General features: G+C 60.9%; 2 protein-coding genes across 6 annotated transcripts in view; one reads left to right on the plus strand and one right to left on the minus strand.

Annotated features, from left to right (window-relative positions):
- The window catches only part of RNF123 (ring finger protein 123), a 26344-nt gene extending 12294 nt beyond the window's left edge, over positions 1-14050 (minus strand). The window contains exons 1-24 of one of the 4 annotated variants that reach the window (XM_037049704.1): positions 13660-14050; positions 11671-11942; positions 11308-11392; positions 8430-8509; positions 8203-8297; positions 7797-7851; positions 7600-7685; positions 7266-7352; positions 7009-7076; positions 6727-6852; positions 6227-6341; positions 6039-6143; positions 5498-5623; positions 5285-5377; positions 5143-5216; positions 4275-4392; positions 4020-4119; positions 3759-3820; positions 3529-3600; positions 3204-3324; positions 2500-2601; positions 1185-1291; positions 737-935; positions 247-392 (exon numbers count right to left, since the gene is read on the minus strand). In XM_037049704.1, the coding sequence (XP_036905599.1) occupies positions 247-392; positions 737-935; positions 1185-1291; positions 2500-2601; positions 3204-3324; positions 3529-3600; positions 3759-3820; positions 4020-4119; positions 4275-4392; positions 5143-5216; positions 5285-5377; positions 5498-5623; positions 6039-6143; positions 6227-6341; positions 6727-6852; positions 7009-7076; positions 7266-7352; positions 7600-7685; positions 7797-7851; positions 8203-8297; positions 8430-8509; positions 11308-11392; positions 11671-11752 (2304 nt within the window). In that variant the 5' untranslated portion in view covers positions 11753-11942; positions 13660-14050. Of the gene's footprint in view, positions 1-246; positions 393-736; positions 936-1184; positions 1292-2499; positions 2602-3203; positions 3325-3528; positions 3601-3758; positions 3821-4019; positions 4120-4274; positions 4393-5142; positions 5217-5284; positions 5378-5497; positions 5624-6038; positions 6144-6226; positions 6342-6726; positions 6853-7008; positions 7077-7265; positions 7353-7599; positions 7686-7796; positions 7852-8202; positions 8298-8429; positions 8527-11307; positions 11396-11670; positions 11943-13078; positions 13265-13285; positions 13356-13659 lie in introns of those variants that run through there. The other 3 variants (XM_037049702.1, XM_037049703.1, XM_037049705.1) reach the window with 3 other exon arrangements.
- Positions 14051-14179: 129 nt separating this feature from the next.
- On the plus strand, positions 14180-18855 carry MST1 (macrophage stimulating 1). Of its 2 annotated transcripts, none has more exons than XM_037049707.1 (18): positions 14180-14273; positions 14941-15088; positions 15168-15280; positions 15363-15477; positions 15559-15695; positions 15775-15895; positions 16042-16160; positions 16351-16519; positions 16638-16768; positions 16860-16962; positions 17081-17217; positions 17308-17343; positions 17432-17552; positions 17721-17798; positions 17928-18074; positions 18152-18258; positions 18358-18497; positions 18621-18855. In XM_037049707.1, the coding sequence occupies exons 1-18, from the start codon at positions 14180-14182 to the stop codon at positions 18780-18782; spliced, it is 2178 nt and encodes a 725-aa protein (XP_036905602.1). In that variant the 3' UTR covers positions 18783-18855. The 2 variants fall into 2 exon arrangements, with proteins under 2 accessions (XP_036905602.1, XP_036905603.1); XM_037049708.1 differs by having other exon boundaries at positions 14183-14273; positions 18152-18202; positions 18414-18497; positions 18621-18782.
- The last annotated feature ends 288 nt before the right edge of the window (positions 18856-19143 follow it).

The following is a 19143-nucleotide window of genomic DNA, read 5'->3' on the forward strand; positions in this document are numbered from 1 at the left end:
CTGCACTGGTTTCTCCAGACCCAGCCTGGACCCTAGCCCTTGCAAGCTCCCAACCTGAGGCCCAGGACCCCCTCCCCAGAGTTGGCCAGGGCAGACTGCAACAGCATTGGCAGGAACAAGTCTTGCTGTGGCACAGCCATGCCCAGGTGCCCCTGCAGATCTGGGGCCCATGTGGGGGCACACGCACACGCATGCACCCAAACATGCAGAGCCGCATGCCATGCACTTGGACCCGCAGTTTGAGACCTTGCCCAGCTGCTGGTGGACGCTGAGGTTGTACATCATGACAGCGCCATCCAGGACTTCCAGCAGGGAGTTCTCTGTGAGGGGCTGCTCCGGCTCCTCAGGGGGCCGCCCCAGCAGCAGGCCCTCGTTCCAACGGCTGCCTTCAACTAGGGAGGGGGCAAGGCAGGGTCAGGGGCCGGACCTCTCTGGTGGTCTCCTAAGCCTGTGGAGCAGGATGGGCCTCACAGCAGGAGAAGGGAGCCATATTCCCACTCCGGGCCCAAGGAGGGCCTGCAGGAAGAACATGGGGGAGGGGCAGGGCAATGTCCTGTAGCTCCAGGACCTATTTCTGTGGCATCGATTTCCTGCCTCAGAATGTACTCCCCACGCCCTTGAGAGACTGCCAGGCCAGAGGACTGGCCGGGAAGGGGAGTGCACCCTGTCTTTGCCCAGGGTGGGGGTTGTACAGAAGGCCCCTTCGAAGCCATGTCTGGCCCCGCCTGACACCTACTGTCCTCACGGGTCCTCTGCTCTGCGCTCAGTGTGCGGACCTTCACTTTCTCTGAGGCGCTCAGAGGCCGCCGGGGCGTCATCAGGCTCACAGCTGCTGTGCTGAGGAAGCGGTTGGCTCGACCCAGGGTTGGAGAGCTGAGCCAGCCGGGCCGGGGCAGGGGCAGTGCACCCCCAATGGCCAGGGCCTGCACGGGGCGCTGTGGTGGAGAGAAGAGGCCAGGCACCACTCAGCTCTCCAGGACCTGGCCCACTCAGGGCTCCCCTGACTCTTGGGGCTGGGGAGATGGGAGGGGAAGATTTGTGCCTCCACCCACAGCAAGAGCACCGGCCCACTGAGGAGCCCCCTGCCTGCATGGAAGGAAGATGGACATGTGACACTCCTGCTCTTATGGAAAGAAAGAAGGAGAGCCCAACAAGAAGCCCTCTGCCTGCCCCTACCGCGGCACCTGGGCCACAGCTGGGGACGGCTCCTCATCCTCGTCCAGGTCATCCATGGTGGCTGCCTGGAGCTCCAGTGGGTCTATCAGGATGTTGGCCTTGGAGGCAAGGTCATCTGGGAGGAATGGTAGGACGGGTCTCAGTGTAGCAGAGGGGCGGGGGCTCACAACAGAGCAGCCCAGGGCCACAAGACAGCGCCGCTGGCTGGGCAGGAGGCCTGGCAGGGCCCCATTCCCACGCCTGTGCCTCGCCCCTGCACTGATTCCAACTGTCTCATATGCATCTTGCAGAGATGTGGCAGCAGGAGGCACCCCCATCACACCCTCCCTGTCAGTCCCCAGTCCCTCTGTCTCTGTCTCCTGGGACCTCAGTCCCCCCCTCCCAAGCTTTTCTGACCGCTCCTTCCTCCTTCTGCTCTATAAACAAAAGGAGACCCAGGGCTGCCCAAGCCTCTGCTCACTTTGCACACCCCCCAGGGCCCAGGCCTCACTACCAGCTGGCTCCCACCCCGTGCTGGGAGATGACCACACCATATCTGCCTCCAGACCAGGCCTTGGTCCTGGCTGTGCCCCTGGGCACCTCAAACATACCCAACCTGTCATCTCAGCCTCCTTCAGCAACCCCTCTCCCTGGCGGCGCCCCAGCCCCACAGCCTCTGGCAAGAAGCCTGGGGACCTGGGGTTCTCCTCACCTCCTCCCTTTCACCCATGCCCTCCTGTCCTTCCTCTATTGCCTGGACAATCAGCCACCCTGTCCCCTTTCTTGGCCTTCACAACCCGTTCTAAGCACAGCAGCGGCCAGAGGGAGTATCTTACAACACAGACCCCCGACCTCATGCCCTGCCGTGCAATGAGCAGCCAGGCCTTCGGATGGCCCTCGAGATCCCCTGGGGCATCCGCCACTGCTCCCTGCCTCACACTCCCTCTCTGGCGCACCTGCCTCCCCGCTGTGCTGGCTGTCCGCTCAGCCCTCTGTACTGCAGTCACTTGTGCTCATTCCTGAAAGCAGCTCCCGCAGCAACTGCACACACCCCCTCCCGACCAGGTGACCTCGCCAAGATTCCATGGTCCCCCCTGTCAGCACCCCCACCCCCACTTCATTACAGGGCTCCCGGAAGTCGCCGGGGGTGGGTGGTCCAGGGAAGGGATAGCAGGACCCAAGACTGGAGGCAGAGTGGACAGATCAATATTTAGCAGCTCCAGCAGGTCAATATTCGGGCGCCCTCTGGTGGACACAGTGTAGCTCAGCACTCCCGGCAGAGCTGGTTCAGAGCCGCCCACTACCCAGCGGCATCTGCTCCACTGCCCACAGGCCTGCACTCACCCTTCAGGGTCTTTCGGAGGTGTGAGAGAAGGCCTCCAAGGCGCTGCTGGTCGAAGTAGTCCACCTTGCCATTATAGAAGACCTGGGGTGGGACATAGGCCTCTGCAAGACATTGGGGAGCCAGGCCGGCAGTCAGAACCCAGTAGGAAGACCTCCCAGAGGTCTCCCCCTTCACTCTGGCCCAGCATGGAGAGGACGCCTGCCATTGGTCACCCACCCATCCAGGCATGTAGCGTGGCCTCCTACCACCCCCACCCTCCACCGTTTCAGGTCAGTGCCAGCAACTGTACAACTTGGGGCGGAGGGGGCATTTTGGTTGTGGGCGCTCCAGGAAAAATGGGAGAGCCCTGGCCCAGCCCTGCAGGGTATCCCCCCAATACAGGGGACCTACAGCTTCCTCTGACCCTTGAGGACTGTGCCCCACAAAAACACAGGGCTCTAGGTCCTCAGAGCCCAACCAAGGTGTCCCCTACAAAGCACTGCACAGGGCCAGGCAGGCTGGGACTAAGAAAAAGCCAGTGGGGACAGTTGGTGCAAACACGGACAGAGCGCAGGGCTCCTGCTGCCCCGTCGCTGGGGTGGGACTCACTAGGCAGGCGGCCTGGGCAGCTGGCCCTCACCCCCACACTGACACCCCACCAACACTAGGGCTTGCCCCGTGCCTGGCTCTGCCCAGCCTCTAGCTGAGGGGCAGCCCCGCTCACCGTCACTGAAGGAGGCGTGGGGGTTGGCAGCCCTGTACTCATCCCAGTAGTAGCGCAGCGCAGAGATCAGCCGGTGCAAGAAGCAGACCATGTACTCGGGGGGGCAGAGCAGGGGTATATTCTGTGGGCACCGGGCACAAGACAGGTCTCAGTTCCAGCCCAGAGCCCAGCCCTCTCCTCATCCGAGGCCTGCCCCAGGGCCTGGGCTGGGCAGGGAGGGCAGGGGCCAGGGCTCAGGAGAAGCGAGGCAGGCTGAGAGGTGTCGGAAGCCAAGGGTACAGACCCCGCCATACAGCCACGGTGGGCTGGCCTGGCAGACACCTACCCCCCGGCTGCTGGCATTCTCCTGCAGAAATTTCCGGAACTTGGTCAGGAAGATGTACCTAGAAGCTTCACCCTTCAGGGGAAGGACAAATAAAACTGTGATAGGCTGAGGATGCTAGCCCCAGGCGGGACTAGCTCAATGCCCACACCTGGGCCTGGACTGCCGTGGGAACTGGACGCAGCCCTGCCCTTCCGGCCAGGCACCCACACAGGTGTCTCAGAGCCACTCACCCCATTGTCATCTTTATTGTTCAACAGCAGCTTCAAGACCTGGACCTGCAGTTCTTCTACCACTGGGGGTGGGGTGGGAGGACAGGGAGCCCTCAGCAGAGCCCTGCCCTCAGGCTCCCAGGGGTAGGGAGGGTGCGTGGGCTCAGGTGGGGCTCCACCACCAGGGACCCCGAGCCCAGCCTGGGCATGGTCACTACCAGGTGCCCCCAAGTACACATGCGCACACATCCGCCAGCCCACCCCGGGCCAGGCAGGCCTGACCTTCGATGCGTTTCTTGAGCCGTTGGCAGCCCCGCTCATAGGCACGCCTCCTCAGCCGCTCCTCCGCAGTCTCCTCCTTCACCTCCTCGCCATCTTTGCCCTAGGCAGGGACAGGGTGGAGGGGACAGAAGGGCTAGCCTGCTATCCCCAGCCCTGGCCAGGGCTAAGGAAGGGGCCTACCTGCAGAGAACTCTCCTTAGACACCCCCAAGGGAGGGGGGCTCGCTCTGACCCCGCCCCCTCCAGGTCCGCCCACCTCCTTGCTGGAGCAGTGGGGCCACCACGTGGTGGGGATGAGCTCCTGCAGGCCGGCCTCCTCCACCCGCAGCGGGCTCTTGATGTGGAAGAAGACAGCAGACCGCAGCACGTCGAAGCTAGGGCTCGTCAAGGCAGAGCTCTGCTCACCCAAGGCGCACCCCCACCACGAGTCCTCCCTGGAAGCCCTGCAAAAACCCACCCGCCTCCATCGTGCCTGTTTCTGCATGAGTCCTGGAGGGCTGTGGCTGCCAAGCCTGCCAAACCCGATCCCCAGCAAGTGCGAGATAGAGGCCTGTCACAGGGACAGATGCCTGTGGGACAGGCTGGAGAAGGGCCTGGTGGCCTCCCTGTCGCCCAGCTTTGTTTTTGCTTCCTGGAGGCTGAAGACCCCAGAGAGGGAAGACGGCTACTAGCACAGGCTGCACGACTAGGGGCCCAAGGCTCCTCTCCCCCCTGTTCTTTTCATGCATACCCGACACTCTGGGGAAACAGGAAGAGCTGACTTCTGGAAGATCTCGGGGAGCCCCCAACCTGAGACCCACATAAAGGTGCAGTGCTTTGACTGAAGGGGCAGGCCCTAGTGGCTCCCCAACACCTCTATGCAGCCTAAGAGTCTGTAGCCATCTGGAGACCCCTGCTTGGACCGGCCACCTGGCCGGCCAGGCCTCTGCCCTGCCCTCCCCACTTTGTAGAGAAGGCGCTTGGAGGGCTTGTCCCGGAACAAAGACTCACATACTGGGGGGCTCTGGTCCTCCGGGGCCTCCCTGGGGACTCCTGGCCAGAGGCACACTGCATCACCCACCCCTGGCCTCTGTTGACTGCAGGGGACACATGTCTGGCCCGCTGGGCAGCAAGTGGAAGGATACAGAACGTTGCTAAGCAGAAACTTGCGGGACTTCTCGTGCCTCAGGACAGCGACGGTGAGCTGCAGGTAGCGGATCTGTGGGGAGGGGGTGCTCAGAACAAGCGGTGCGGCCCAGGGTGCAGGGCAGCAGCACGAGCGCCCACCTGCAGGCTCAGGTCCGGGACGATGGGCGAGAACCGGTACAGCCGCAGCAGGGACATCATCAGCTGCTTGAGGCAGTCCTGCACCTCGTAGTCCTGGGGGGAGAGGCCAGGCTGCACACCTCCTGGGCCAAGGGCAGCCAGCTCCTAGAGCCTCCCGGCCAGCGGAGCCCGACCCCCAGCCTGAGGCCTGAGCCCTGAGCCCAGGAGCCTCACCTCCATGAACAGCCACAGGAGGTCCAGCACCTGGCGCACCACAGACTGTGTCTTCACGGGGGTGCCCGCCTCTGTGACACCCAGCAGGAAGTTCGTGAGCACAGCCTCTACCAAGTACACCTTGCGCTGTTCCAAGGGTAGGCACAGGTGAGGCAGTGGCACCTGTGCCACAGCATGTGGCCAAGGCCACAGGCACAGGAAAACCTTTGGGTTCCCTCGAGCAACCCCGAGATACAGATGCACCTTCTGGGGTCTGACTGAGACACAAGGGCCACCACCCCACAGCCTGCTGGGGCTTTGCCCCTGCAGTTGCCCTGGCCTGTCACATTGTCACCCCTCAACTTCTTTCTAGGGCACCCCTGAGATGCTCAGCTGGAAGTGTCTCCTCCTTTGCTGGGCGATAGCTGTGAGGTCTGAGGGCTCTGGCCACATGGGGCCCCTGCCAGGCGAAGGTGCGGAGCTCACCCACTGGGGCGGCACAGCCCCTAGCACAGGCTCCTCCACCACAGCCTGCCCCACCCCCTCCCCAATGTCCCCTCACCAGCAGCGGAGCAAAGTGGTGGAAGATGTGGGCCAGTGTGAGCAGGACAGTGGGCTGGCCCTGCAACTGCCACTCGGAGCTCTCCTTCTCCACCAGCCGTCCCTCCTGTGTGGGGGAGGAGAGGGGACCGTGAGGGGCAGAGGGTGGCAGGCGGCCCCCACCTCCCCCCCGCCCAGACCCTGGCTCACCATGGGGTCCAGCTCCACACTGAGCACTGCCCGGAAGCAGCCCAGCAACCTCTGTGCTCGCGCCAGGTCCGCCCGTGGCGGGTCCTGCAGGGGCCGGTAGCCCGCTACTGGGTAGGTGCCACAGAGTCAAGCCAGCACTACCACATCTGTGCTCAGACAAACCTGCGCCCCACCTCTGCTACCGAGAGCCTTGCGGAGGGTCCTGGGCTCCTGTGCCTCTGCACAGCCGCCTGGCACCCCTCTCCCACTAAGCCTCCACAGGGTGACGCTTCCTTTGCGACTTTGTGCCCTTTGTCTGTTCAGCTAAGAGGATAACGGTACCCACCTAACAAGGTCACTACCAAAACTGCTGTCCTTGGCCCCCACAGAAGCAGTGCCCCATGCACTCCTGGCGACAGCCAGGGCCCACCCCCATCCCACAGAGCCCCTGGGGCAGAGAGCCCCCTTGGCTTCCCTGAGACCTTCTGAGCAGCTCCACAGCCTCCTTCCCAAAAGGATATCGCAGAGGACGGCTGCCGAAGTTAAAGGCCACGGACTCCTTGAAGGAGAGGCTGATGGCTGGGAAGTAGGCCATGCCCGGGCCCCGGGAGAAGTTCTCGAAGGCGGTGCCCAGCGACACGCCATTCCTGGAGTAGAAGGGAGGACCTGTGAGTCCGCACCAGGGCCCCGCTAGGGCTGTCCTCCACAGGCCACCCCGTCTCGGGGACCGGGAAGCAGAAGGCAACCTGCGGGGCACCCCCCCGCACCGAGGCCGGGTCTGCGGAGAAAGGCAGGAAACTCACAGGCAGAAGGACAAAGCACCGTCATCCAGGTCGATCAGGCAGCTCACAATGTCCCCCGAGGCCCACGCCTGCCGGGGGAGGAGTCCTCACAGACGCGCAGTGGCCCCAAGGGCTGCTTCTCCACTACCACCCAGAAGACACCTGCATCCCTGTCCCCTCCCTGGTGCCCTATAGCCCCACATAGCTGCCCAGTGGCTCCTGACAAGCTGTGGAAAAGGACTTCGGGCAGGTGGGCCCCGGGGGGCCTCAGCCCTCACCTTGCCATAATTTGTCGTGGTCACGTTCCACTTGCGCACCCGGTTGCCATCATAGGCGTAGGAGTTGTGTGTGTCTCCGACCCCCTCCTAGGGAGGCAGGTCTGTGAGGCCCCGGGGGAGGTGGGCAGGGGCAAGAACAGAGCCCACCAGCCACCAACCTGGGGCTCTCACAGCTTGAGACAAGGCAGGTGAAGCTCTGAGGGAAGGAGGAAGGGCTGTTCTGGGGCTGGGCTACCCTGCAGTGGGGTGGGGCACCCCCTCCAGAGGGTGGTCGGGCGAGGGTCTGGGGGTCGCAGTGACACAAGGCCTCCCGGGGGGGCCCTCCCATGCACACCTCCTGATTGAAGCGGCAGTTGATGGTGCACCAGCCGATCTGCATGAGGCCCTGGGAGGAGATGAGCACCTCGTAGACCCACTTCCCTAAAAAAAGCCAAGTCGGGCTCTGCAGGGAGACCAAGGCTGCCTCCCACCTTGGGCCTGGGCCCTCTGACATCCTCCAGACTCTGGGCCCACAGAACAGCATGGCCTCACCTTTGTATACACACGTGGTAGAGCGGATGGTACCGAAGTTGCTGTGTCCAATCACCTGGGTAAAGAGAGGAATGGTGAGCCTGCACCCGGGCTCAGAGTGCCTTCCTGAGGGAGAACGCCCCATCCCCCACTCAGCCCACCTTGGTGGTGTGGGCCTGTCATAGCCAGCACCGCACTGTGCCCTAGCAGGGCCTAGACCTGTGTCAACAGGGGTTCTGAGCCAGGAGCATGATGGAAGGGGCTCGTGGCTACACTGGGAAGAGCTTGGGGCTGCAGTACATCCAAGAGGTTTCTGGGGTATGTCAGGAGGGTTTGGGGGCTGAGGACTCAGTGGGCCCCATCAGGAGGAACTTAGGGCTGTCCAAAGGGGCTTGGACCCGAGGTCCCAAACTTTGCCCTCACTCACCCCCAGGAGGTCATCATCCACCAGAAGCAGCCCTTCGAAGCCACTTGTGTGATCCAGGACCACAGTGGAGGGGCCAAGCCGCCCTTCCACCTGCCCTGCAGAGGGGAGAGGCGGGTGTGGGGTCGGGCGGCACACAGGGTCAGGTGAGAGTGCGCAGAGGGCCCTGCATGAGTGTGCCAGGGCAGCCCCCGGGGCCCGCCAGTCCCACTGCAGAAGCTGCCACATACCCTGGCTCTCCTCATCCTCACTGTCCACCTGCAACATCTGGTCCAGGTGTTCTGGCAGGTTCTGGAAGTTCAGGGGTTTCCTGGGAAGAGCAAGAGGCTGCGAGGGGCCCAAAAGTCCTTGAAACCAGCCAGATGACACTAAACCCCTCTCCCACTCCCTGTTCCCTGAGACTCAGAGGGTGGCTGCCCGGACCCCAGAAAGAGGGCTGTGCCTAGTCCTGGTTCAGGCATGCTGGGGGTCATAAGGATAGACTATCCGCCACACCAGAAATTATGACTGGTCCAATGTGGGGTGCTTCTGGACTGTTTAAAAAGGAAGATCCCCCTCTAAGCCTTAATTCCCTCATCTGTAGGAAGGAGCAAAAGCTGTATGGCAGATATGCTGTGAAGCCTCCAGGGAAGAACCCGTGCTCCCCTCTCGAAGGCAGCCATGTCGATACTGCCCATGAAAGGAAGGCTAGGAGAAATGCGCATCCCCGAGTGGTCAACATCAAGGACAGCTAGTCCAGCCCCTGACCCCAGCCCTGTGCTTCCGTCGGGACCAGGCTTCTAGTCTCTCCACCACCCAGTCAGGGAAATCTGTGTTGAATCAGACGTGTCCTGGCAGTTGGAAGGGCTAACCCTTCCGTGTTGCTGGCTGGCTGCACTTTACCAACCTGTACAGGCCAGTAGAGCACATGACCCGCCCATCTGCCATCTGCCCCAGCCAAAAGGATGGGGAAATCTGTATGAGTGGTCCCTCACCCTCCCAGCACACATTCTCAGGGGAGAAAGGGCTCTGTCTCATGCCAGCCAGCTCTGGCCTGAGCTAAGCTGCTAAGAATAGCTGGGAACGGGGTGGTGGAGACTAACAGGTCTGAGGCAGAGAGGAGGCCCAGTGCCCATCGGGATCCAGGCCACAGAGCACCAGCACCTGCTCTTCCACCTCTACTCCCACCCCCTTCATCTGCCTGGAGAGTAGGGTCTGGAAGGGGATGTAGGTGGGTCAAGGCACCCATTCTCTGGCAAGGCAGCCTCAACCCAGGCTCAGGGACCACATGCTCCTCCCGACGGTGAGCTACTACTGACCCTGAGCTGTAGGAGGTGGAGATGCACAAAGCTGCGTCTCTGTATAATTATATGGCAGTGGCCACAGAATGGGGTGCCCAGACAGTAGTGGTAAAGGCTGCAGCCATTCTCATCTCTGAGTACCCCAGTCAATGGTCCAGGGACAAAGGAGGCTTCCTCAATAGTTCCTCCCAGCCCACAACTGGAAGCACTGCTCTGGTCTGGTGCCTGCTCGCCAGAGCAGCTGTGGGCGGGCCACCTGGGACTCAGCTCCTCTCAGTGCCTGCAGCACTGCCCATATGGCCAAGCCTAGCACTGCCTGCCCAGGTCCTCGCCCAGGGCTCTCTATCCACATGGCCACTGACGTATGGCCCTGCCACCTGCTCTCCTTCCTGGCAGCCACAGCACCCATGGCAGCAGGACCGTTTGCGGTGTCACATGAAGTACGGATCAGATAGCCCTGGGAGCAGGCCAAGACTGGGGCTGGGGCAGAGGTGGGCAGCACCCTCCAGAAGTAGGAACCCCTTGGCCACCACAGCCACTTAAATGGAACAGGCAGCTGCTGCCCTTTGTGCTCTGTGCCCGCCCAGAGAGCAGAGACTGTGGAAGACAGAACAGGCCAGGCTGGCAAGAGGCTGAGTGGTAGGGACACCCGGGCCCCCCAGTTAGGAAGCAGAATTTGCAAAAAATAATTTAGCAACAATCTTAAAAGTGACTGCAGTTCGAGTATTCTAGCCACGTGATTCCAAGCCTGGGCACCCTCAAAACATCATCTACAAAAGCAAAAGCCCTTCCAAGCCAGGGCATGGCTAAGGGATGACCCCTGACCTGAAAAGATACCCACCAAGATCAAATTGTAATGCAGGAAAACACTCAGAGGATACCGTCTGGTGACAAAAATAGGATTTAAACTTCTATATGCTTTTGGAGGTGAGGGGTATCTCCATTATCTGGATGGTAGTGATGGTTTCTCAGAATATTAAATACATGTGGTTTATTATATGTCAGTTATTCCTCAGTAAAACATTTTTTTAAAGTACTGATAGTGACAAAAAATTTTTAATGAAAAAAAGTTTTTGCCCTGGCTGGTGTGGCTCAGTGGATTGAGCACCAGCCTGTGAACCAAAGGGTCACCAGTTCGATTCCCAGTCAGGGCACGTGCCTGGGTTACGAGACAGGTCCCCAGTAGGAGGCTTGTGAGAGGCAACCACACAATGATGTTTCCTTCCCTCTCTTTCTTCTTCCCTTCCCTCTCTAAAACTAAATAAATAAATAAATAATCTTAAAAAAATGTTTTTCTATACAGCATAATCCAAACTACATAGATTGTGAGATATAAAAATCTTGTCCAGGTAGTCATGTTAGACTAATGAGACAACAGGTGCTTTTTCTTCCTCTAAGTTTCTGCTAAAACACACTCGTAACTTTGATATATATTAAACTTGGTGCATTAAACATGCAAGGAAAAGGGGCTGGTGAGGTCTATACTTCACAGATCCAGGCTGAGGCAACAGGGCCGGGGCAGGGGAGAGGTGTGGGCAGATGCACACGGGACCAGATGCTGACCGTGGAGTAGGGGCTACTCTGAGTGCTGACCAGCACTGCCCCTCTGACCCCACAAATCCGTCAGAAGGAAGGTACTAGCACTGCCAGAGGAGAGAAAGAAGTGGAGCCGAGAAGGCAGACACTCTGGCCAAAGTTCTCACAGCCAGGAGCAGCAGTGAGATTGGAACCCAAGCCAGCCTACCCAGAGCCCGGGCTCCCTTCCCCACAGGCAGCCTCCAGCCTCTGGTCTCTTGCAGAGGAAGGAGGGCTACCCACCAGACCATACCTGCTGGTGGCTGCAGTGGGTGCCTGGTCAGGAGAGGAAAAGACACGGTGCAGGTAGTCATTCAGTAGCTTTTCGTGCACAATGCCTGGGCCATAGGGCGGAGGGGAAGAAGGGTCATATGTCAGTGTATCTCTCAGCTCTGTGGGCCCCAGAGGCTCCCGTTCCTGGGCCAGCCACAGGGGTGAGAAGAGCAGTCCTGTTGGGGGCACTGCTCCATGGCAGCTGGTGGGGAGGAGCTGGCTGGCAGGCACAAGGGATACAGCTCAGCCTGAGGCTCACTGGACCTGTGGCTTTGCTGCCTTTGTCTCTTCCCTCTCTTTCCCTCAGCATAAGGAACCTCCTCCCTTGCCAGCCAGCCCTTACCTGTGACCCTGGATTTCTCAGCGTCTGAGGTCAGCCTATAGTTCTTGCGAGAAAAGGACATGCCAGCCCCCTTGGATGCCATACTTCATCTCCTGTGGGCAGCCAGTGGTCCTGGAGGCTGAGCCAGAGGTGGAGGCTATCTGAAGCCAGTCAAGGGCTCCCACACTGACCTCGGTCCTGGGTGGCAGGAAGGCTTGGGTACAGGTGAGGCCAGGTGCATGCACTCAGACACGTACTGACTCGAGGAGGAGGAAAGCAGGGACTCCAGCTTCCTATGCAGGGAGGGAGGGTATGTAGGACCCCATGTGACAGGCCCGTGTGACAGGGCCCATGTGACAGGCACCACAGAGAGGTGCCAGACAGATATATGTTTGCTGGATCAAACTAAATGCCTAAACCCTGGGAAAATCAGACCAAAGCGTCCACAGTGAGGTGGCCTAGGAGCAGAGCCCTTATGTCCCTCTCAGCCATCAGCCACAGCGGGTCCGGCTCATATCCAGAAGATTCGATATACCTTACACCACACTCCCCCAAGTGTGGTCCCCCACACAGCCCTGGGTGCCGTCTTCAGCTACAAGTCCTGTGGACACCTAAGGCCAAGATTCCCTCTTCAGCTCCAGAATCCTCCCTGCTCGTGTCCAAAGTCCTGCTAGTTCTCTTGTTCCCACTTGCACACACCGCCGGCCACCCTGTCAGAGCCCCACCTGCACCCAGTCTTCCTCGTGAACCCTGTTGGTCTTCCCACTGCCCTCCACCCCCCACAGGGATGCTGCGGCAGCTGCTTTTAAAGCTGCGAAGTCGCTGGAGCCAGCCTGATGGCCTCAAGCCCTCCTGTCCAACATAGCAGCCACTAGCCACAAGTGGCCACTCTAATTTGAAGTTAAAATTTTCTAACATTCAATTTCTCAGTTATATTAGCCACATTTCAAAGATTCAGTGGCCACATGTAGCTCGTGGTTACTATACTACACGCTGCAAATACAGAACACTTCTCTCATCCCAGAAAGCTCCATTGGACAGCACAGGTCTGGAGCCCAGCCCTTCAGCACTGCCTTAGACAGCTCTCCCTCCTCTGCAGCCGGTCTCTTATCTCACCCCCAACAGGTCCTCTGCCCCCATCACACGCCCTTGCCCATTCCCGGGCCGAACCACGCCTGCCCCTCAGGAAGGTGACTCTCCTGCCCCGCCGTCCACCGCGGGCCCTCCACGGGAGTCCATGCCCGCGGCCTCTCTCACACCAGGGCAGGTGCAGGAAATTAGATGCGGTCACTCATTTGGTCAGCAGACTTTCCAGACATCCACTCTGGGTGTGTCAGGTGCTGAGGACCCAGGTGAGAGGCGGACCCTAACTCTGCTCGGGGACTCCCTGCCCAGCCCCGCCAAGACCCGGGGTCGGAACAGAACCAACCCCATCCCGGAGCCCAAGGGCGCGGAGGGCAGCGCAGGTCTCCCCCAAGTCGCCTCTGTCCGGCCCGAAGATCCGGAGGATCCTCCAAGCGAGCTCCAGCACGGAGCCCCGCACCACAGGCTGAGACGCTCTCGCACTGGACGGACGGGGCTGCGAGGGGAGCCGCTGGGACCCGCCCCGCTCGGAGCCGGGCCGCCCCTCACTCACCCCCAGCCTCCGCCGCGGCGCCCCGGCTCACAACATCCGCCCAGCCTCTCGGCTACGGCGCGCGTCCGGGGTCAAACTAAGCGCCCGCCGCGCACGCGCAGCGGCCCGCGACTGGCCTCCACCAGGAGGCCCCTTTTGCCACCTCCAGCCCGGTTGTTCCGGGCTTCTGCCTCGCTCGACCCCTGCCCACACAGGAAGAGCTTCTAGCCTAGTCATATCAGAACACAATGTCCTAACTGGGAGCCCCTGGCTGCCTATCCTAACTCCTACCCGTCCTTAGGGGACCAGATATCCCCTAAGAAGGCCGTTCCTGCCAGGTCTCCGCTACCTATTACCCCCTCCTCCCTTCAGGCTAGACGGGTGGCCTGGCTCACCTTCCCTGGGATGACACCTGTGGTGGGGCCAGCGTGTCCTCTTTGGGCTCTGCTGTCAGGGGTGTGGGCCCATCTGCCTACAGCTGGAGCTGATAAGTCAGCAAAAGGCGCAGACTGCTTTGCAGCTAGGGCAGGGAACACTCCCCACTCTCCAAGGGAAAACAGGCTCAAAAAGCTTTAATATCATCACCTAGGGGCTGCAACCCAGGCCTCTGGCTGCAAAGCTGTCTATACTGGCCTTCCCTTCAGAGCACCCTAGGCTGCAAGGGGACTCCGCCCCCAGCCCAGGGCATCTGGAGTCCCCACTGAACCTTCTCAACACCTGCCCACCACATAGGGAGACCTCTCCCAGGCTAGCTGGGCCAGAGCCAGGGCCCTTGCCCCTCACCCAGGGGGCCTGAGGCTTGGCTCCACCCCTGTCCCTGTCACTGGGTCTAAGGTCAGGCCCCAGCAGGCCTGGAGTGGGGGTGTGGAGCCAGAGCCACCCAATCCCATGGGGACAGGTTTCACAATTTCCCGGATGGGGTCGTGGTGGGTCACATTGCAGCCTCTGGCTAGGAGGATGGAATGGCTTCCACTCCTGCTCCTTCTGATTCAGTGCTCACGAGCCCCTGGTGAGTGTGTTCCCCTCTGCCCCTCCCTAGTCCCTGTGTGCCTTCAGGAAGGGGCCAGTCCCAGGCCCATTCTGCTGTTCAAGCCAGGAGCTCACTTTCTCACTGGGTGTAGAGCACTGAGTGACCTCGGCTTCTTGCACAGAGCTAGGTGGCCCCAGGAACACAGATACACACTGCCTGTTTGGGCCTGCATTAGGATGTCTGCTGTAGCACTGAGGCAGCGTGGGGACTAAGCAGAGGCACGCATGCGGGCAGTCGTCCCTCACCACCTGATTCATCCTCTAATGTAGCATGTGTCCTCATGCTGGTGAGAGGTCAGACTTGGAGTCAGAACACCTGGGCTGGGCCTCTGCCTGGGCAGTACGACTGCTCTGGGCCTGGCATTCTCAGCTACAAGACGAGATGTAAGGAGTTCCACTGGGCAAGCAACAGGTCCCGCTGCTCCCATAGAACACATGTTTTAGACCTGGGACTGGGGCCTTGCCCACGTAGCAGTGGCACAGGTGATAACTACCATGTCCAGGCCTATTTCACCCACCTGGTACAGGGATCCTGCCCTTGAATGTGTCCACAGAGTCTATCCCAGAGCCTATAGAGTTGATCCCCTAAATGCACGAAGTGTGGATGTGCTCACAGACATGAACTGACACGCATGCCCACCCCGCAGGGCAGCGCTCGCCTTTGAACGACTTCCAGGTTCTCCGGGGAACGGAGCTGCAACACCCGCTACACACCGCGGGGCCTGGGCCTTGGCAAGAAGATGTGGCAGATGCTGAGGAGTGCGCACGACGCTGCGGGCCCCTACTGGACTGCAGGTGAATGGCAACAGGACCTGGATGAGACTCGGGGCAGAGGAACCTGCATGCTGAGTGACCCTGTGCCTCCTCCTCCCAGAGCCTTCCACTACAACGTGAGCAGCCATGGTTGCCAGCTGCTGCCATGGACCCAGGACTCACCCCACACATGGCTGCAGCGTTCGGGGCACTGCGATCTCTTCCAAAAGAAAGGTGGAGTGGCTGTGGAGAAGGGTGGCAGGGGGTAGGGGTGCTGGGGCCTCAGGCCTTGTCGACGTGCATCTATTGCTCCCAGGCTATGTACGGACCTGCATCATGGACAATGGGGTTGAGTACCGGGGCACCACAGCCATCACCATGGGTGGCCTAACCTGCCAGCACTGGAGCCACAGAGTCCCCAATGACCACAAGTGAGAGGGACACTTCCTCTCTGTCCCTGCTGGTGGGCACCTGCCCCCAGCACGCACTGCATTGCAGCTCTCTGCACTCAGGTACGTGCCCACACTCTACAATGGCTTGGAGGAGAACTTCTGCCGCAACCCTGACAGGGACCCCAGAGGTCCCTGGTGCTACACTACAGACCCTGCTGTGCGCTTTCAGAGCTGTGGCATTAAGTCCTGCCGGGATGGTAAGTGGCTCCGGGTAGAGTCAAGGGCGGGAGAAGCGTGCCCACACCCGTCCACAAACACACTACCCTGTGTCTCCAGCCACTTGTATTTGGTGCAACGGCGAAGATTACCGTGGCTCAGTGGACCGCACTGAATCAGGACGCGAGTGTCAGCGCTGGGACCTGCAGCGCCCACACCCGCACCCCTTTGAGCCGGGCAAGTACGCATGGGCGGGCTCTGCACCTCGAGGGCCAGGGTAGGGGAGGTGTCCGGGACCTCAGGACTGGGCTCGGTATTAAACAGTAGGACGGGGCCAGGTTCTGCCTGAGTCCCAGGACCTTGTTCACGTTCGGCTACGGCCCCCAGGTTCCTTGACAAAGACCTGGATGATAACTACTGCCGGAATCCTGACAGTTCTGAGCGTCCCTGGTGCTATACCACCGACCCTCAGGTGGAGCGAGAGTTCTGCGACCTCCCCAGCTGCGGTAGGTGGGCAGCGTAGGTGGGCAGCGAGGGCCGGGCCTAAGAATTATGGGGGCGTGGTGGAGCTGGGAAAAGGGGCGTGGCATAGCTGCGTGAGACCTGGAGGGAGACCTCTGGGAGTGGGGTTCGGCCTCAGCCCCAGCCCCGATCTCAGCTCTGCCTCGGGCCCCCACTGACCTGGGTCCATCCAAGGGCCTGAGGCACAGCCGCACCAAGAAGCCACGACGCTCAATTGCTTCCGCGGGAAGGGCGAGGGCTACCGGGGCACGGCCAACACCACCACCGCGGGCGTGCCCTGCCAGCGTTGGGACACGCAGAATCCACATAAGCATCGTTTTGCGCCTGAGAAATACCCATGCAAGTGAGGTGGCTGGCGACCCTGGGGCGGGGTCTGGAGGAGGGCGGGGCCTGGGGCGGAGGCTGGGCTCCAGCCAGAGACTGGCTGGGACCCATCTACCCTGATCAGAGCACCTTCCCAGGGACCTTCGGGAGAACTTCTGCAGAAACCCGGATGGCTCAGAGGCGCCCTGGTGCTTCACATCGCGGCCTGGCATGCGGATGGCCTTCTGCTACCAGATCCGGCGCTGCACCGACGATGTGCGACCTGAGGGTAAGGCCTGAGCTGGGGCTGGAGGCACCTAACCTAACAGCAGGGCTCCAGCGAGAAACGGTTGACGGCCACCTCTGCCCGCCCGCCGCAGACTGCTACTACCGCGCGGGGGAGCAGTACCGTGGCTCGGTCAGCAAGACCCGCAAGGGCATCCCATGTCAGCGCTGGTCCGCGGATACACCGCATAAAACGCAGTGAGTTGCCGGCCCCTCCTTCCTGAAACCCTAATGCCACAAGCCCTAACCTCTCAAACTGGAGTCTGGTGGGGATCTGGGATTTCGTTGCAATGAATTTGCACCCCCATCCGTCTAGGTTCACGCCCACCTCCGCGCCCCATGCGCATCTGGAGGAGAACTTCTGCCGGAACCCTGATGGGGATGGCCATGGGCCCTGGTGCTACACTACGGACCCAAGGACTCCCTTCGACTACTGTGCACTGCGGCGCTGCGGTGAGTGCTGGAGACACTCTCCCGGGGCCTGACCCCCACCTCCACAGCAGAAGGCTGGCTGATGAAACTGGGTGAACTTGGCTCTTTCAGATGACGACCAACCACCCTCCATCCTGGAGCCCCCAGGTAGACTTGGGCCAGTATGGGGTGGGGGGCCCTTTGCCTCCCTTCTGCACACAGTGGGGGATCCACTGGGCCCATCCTGCACCCCCAGACCAGGTTCTGTTTGAGAAGTGCGGCAAGAGGGTGCCTCGCCTGGACCAGCATCGCTCCAAGTTGCGTGTGGTCGGGGGCCAGCCTGGGAACTCACCCTGGACAGTCAGCTTGCGCAACCGGTGAGGCACAATGGCCTGTGTCCCCCAAAGAGGGGCCGAGGCTGGATCCTGTTTGTGCAGGGGAAGGTGCGAAACTGTCTCCCACCTCAGAGGTTCTAGCCAAGAGGCGACGGGTCCAAACTGTGTGCCAGGACTCACTGTTCCCTGTACTAACCCTTATTTCTCCAGGCAGGGCCAGCACTTCTGTGGGGGGTCCCTAGTGAAGGAGCAGTGGGTACTGACTGCCCAGCAGTGTTTTCCCTCCTGGTGAGCCTCCCATGGGTTTGGGGACCCACCCAATCCCCACCTCCTGCCTTCATCTGCCCCAGGCAAACCAACAGGTGAGCCTCAGGGCAGCAGACTCTAAGTCATGCCTGAGCAGAGCTTCTCTCCCAGCCACATGCCTCTTGTGGGCTATGAGGTCTGGCTGGGCACCATGTTCCAGAACCCACAGCCCACAGAGCCGGGCCTGCAGCGGGTCCCGATAGCCAAAATGGTGTGTGGGCCCCCAGACTCCCAGTTTCTGCTGCTCAAGCTGGAGAGGTGTGTGTAAGTCAGAGGGTGTGAGGCGGGCTGTGCTGTGCAGCCTCAGGCCCTGAGTGCCCTCATTTCTCCTAAAGATCTGTGACCCTGAACCAGCGTGTGGCCCTGATCTGCTTGCCCCCTGAGCGGTATGTGGTGCCTCCAGGGACCAAGTGTGAGATCGCAGGCTGGGGTGAGACCAAAGGTAGGAGCGCAGTGCAGGGGCCCTGATGACTATAGGCCAGGAGGCCCAGCCCTGGACCTGCCCAAAGGCCTTCCCTTCTTCCCACCCCCTCCACTACAGGTACAGGGAACAACACAGTCCTCAATGTGGCTTCGCTGAATGTCATCTCCAATCAGGAATGTAACGTCAAGTACCGTGGGCGTGTCCAGGAGAGGGAGATGTGCACTAAGGGCCTGTTGGCCCCCGTGGGTGCCTGTGAGGTCAGTGGCAGGGGCCCTGGCAAGCCAGGGGAGGGTGTGGGAAGCTGAAAATGTACTGCTTCGTCCCCAGGGGACCAGTCTCTGGCACGGCCCAGGCCCCTCACCAGCTCTCCCACCTACCAGGGGGACTACGGAGGCCCACTTGCCTGCTTTACCCATGACTGCTGGGTCCTGGAGGGAATGATAATTCCCACCCGAGTGTGTGCACGGCCCCGCTGGCCAGCTGTCTTCATGCGAGTCTCGGTGTTTGTGGACTGGATTCACAAGGCCATGCGGCTGGGCTAGGCCCCGCCTCAACCCCACGTGTGCCTCAGGAAGGACAGAGTTTCCCGGCAGACATAAAGCTGCCTTTCCCCTCCACGCCTGTGTAGGGTGCTTCTTAGTCTCTGCTTCTAGGGAACGAAGTGGCGACTCCTTGCTAGGGCCCAGGGGGGGGTGTGGCTTGGGGCCTGCGTACCCTGGGCTGGGCGATCTGACCCCCAGGCTCTCTCAGCCTGTGGTGCTGTGGAAGAGCACCTGTAGATGCTCACTGGTCCCTAACAAGACGCTGGGTGAAGGATGGTGTAGGGCAGTTTCTAAAAAAGGGGCCACAGCAGAAGGAGCTAGCCTGGCAGCATCCCTGTTGGCCAGGACAAGCAGTGGCTGA

This window comes from Sturnira hondurensis, unplaced genomic scaffold, assembly GCF_014824575.4.
Source record: "Sturnira hondurensis isolate 20B ecotype Veracruz unplaced genomic scaffold, ASM1482457v3 Scaffold0006496, whole genome shotgun sequence".
Taxonomy (NCBI): Eukaryota; Metazoa; Chordata; class Mammalia; order Chiroptera; family Phyllostomidae; genus Sturnira; species Sturnira hondurensis.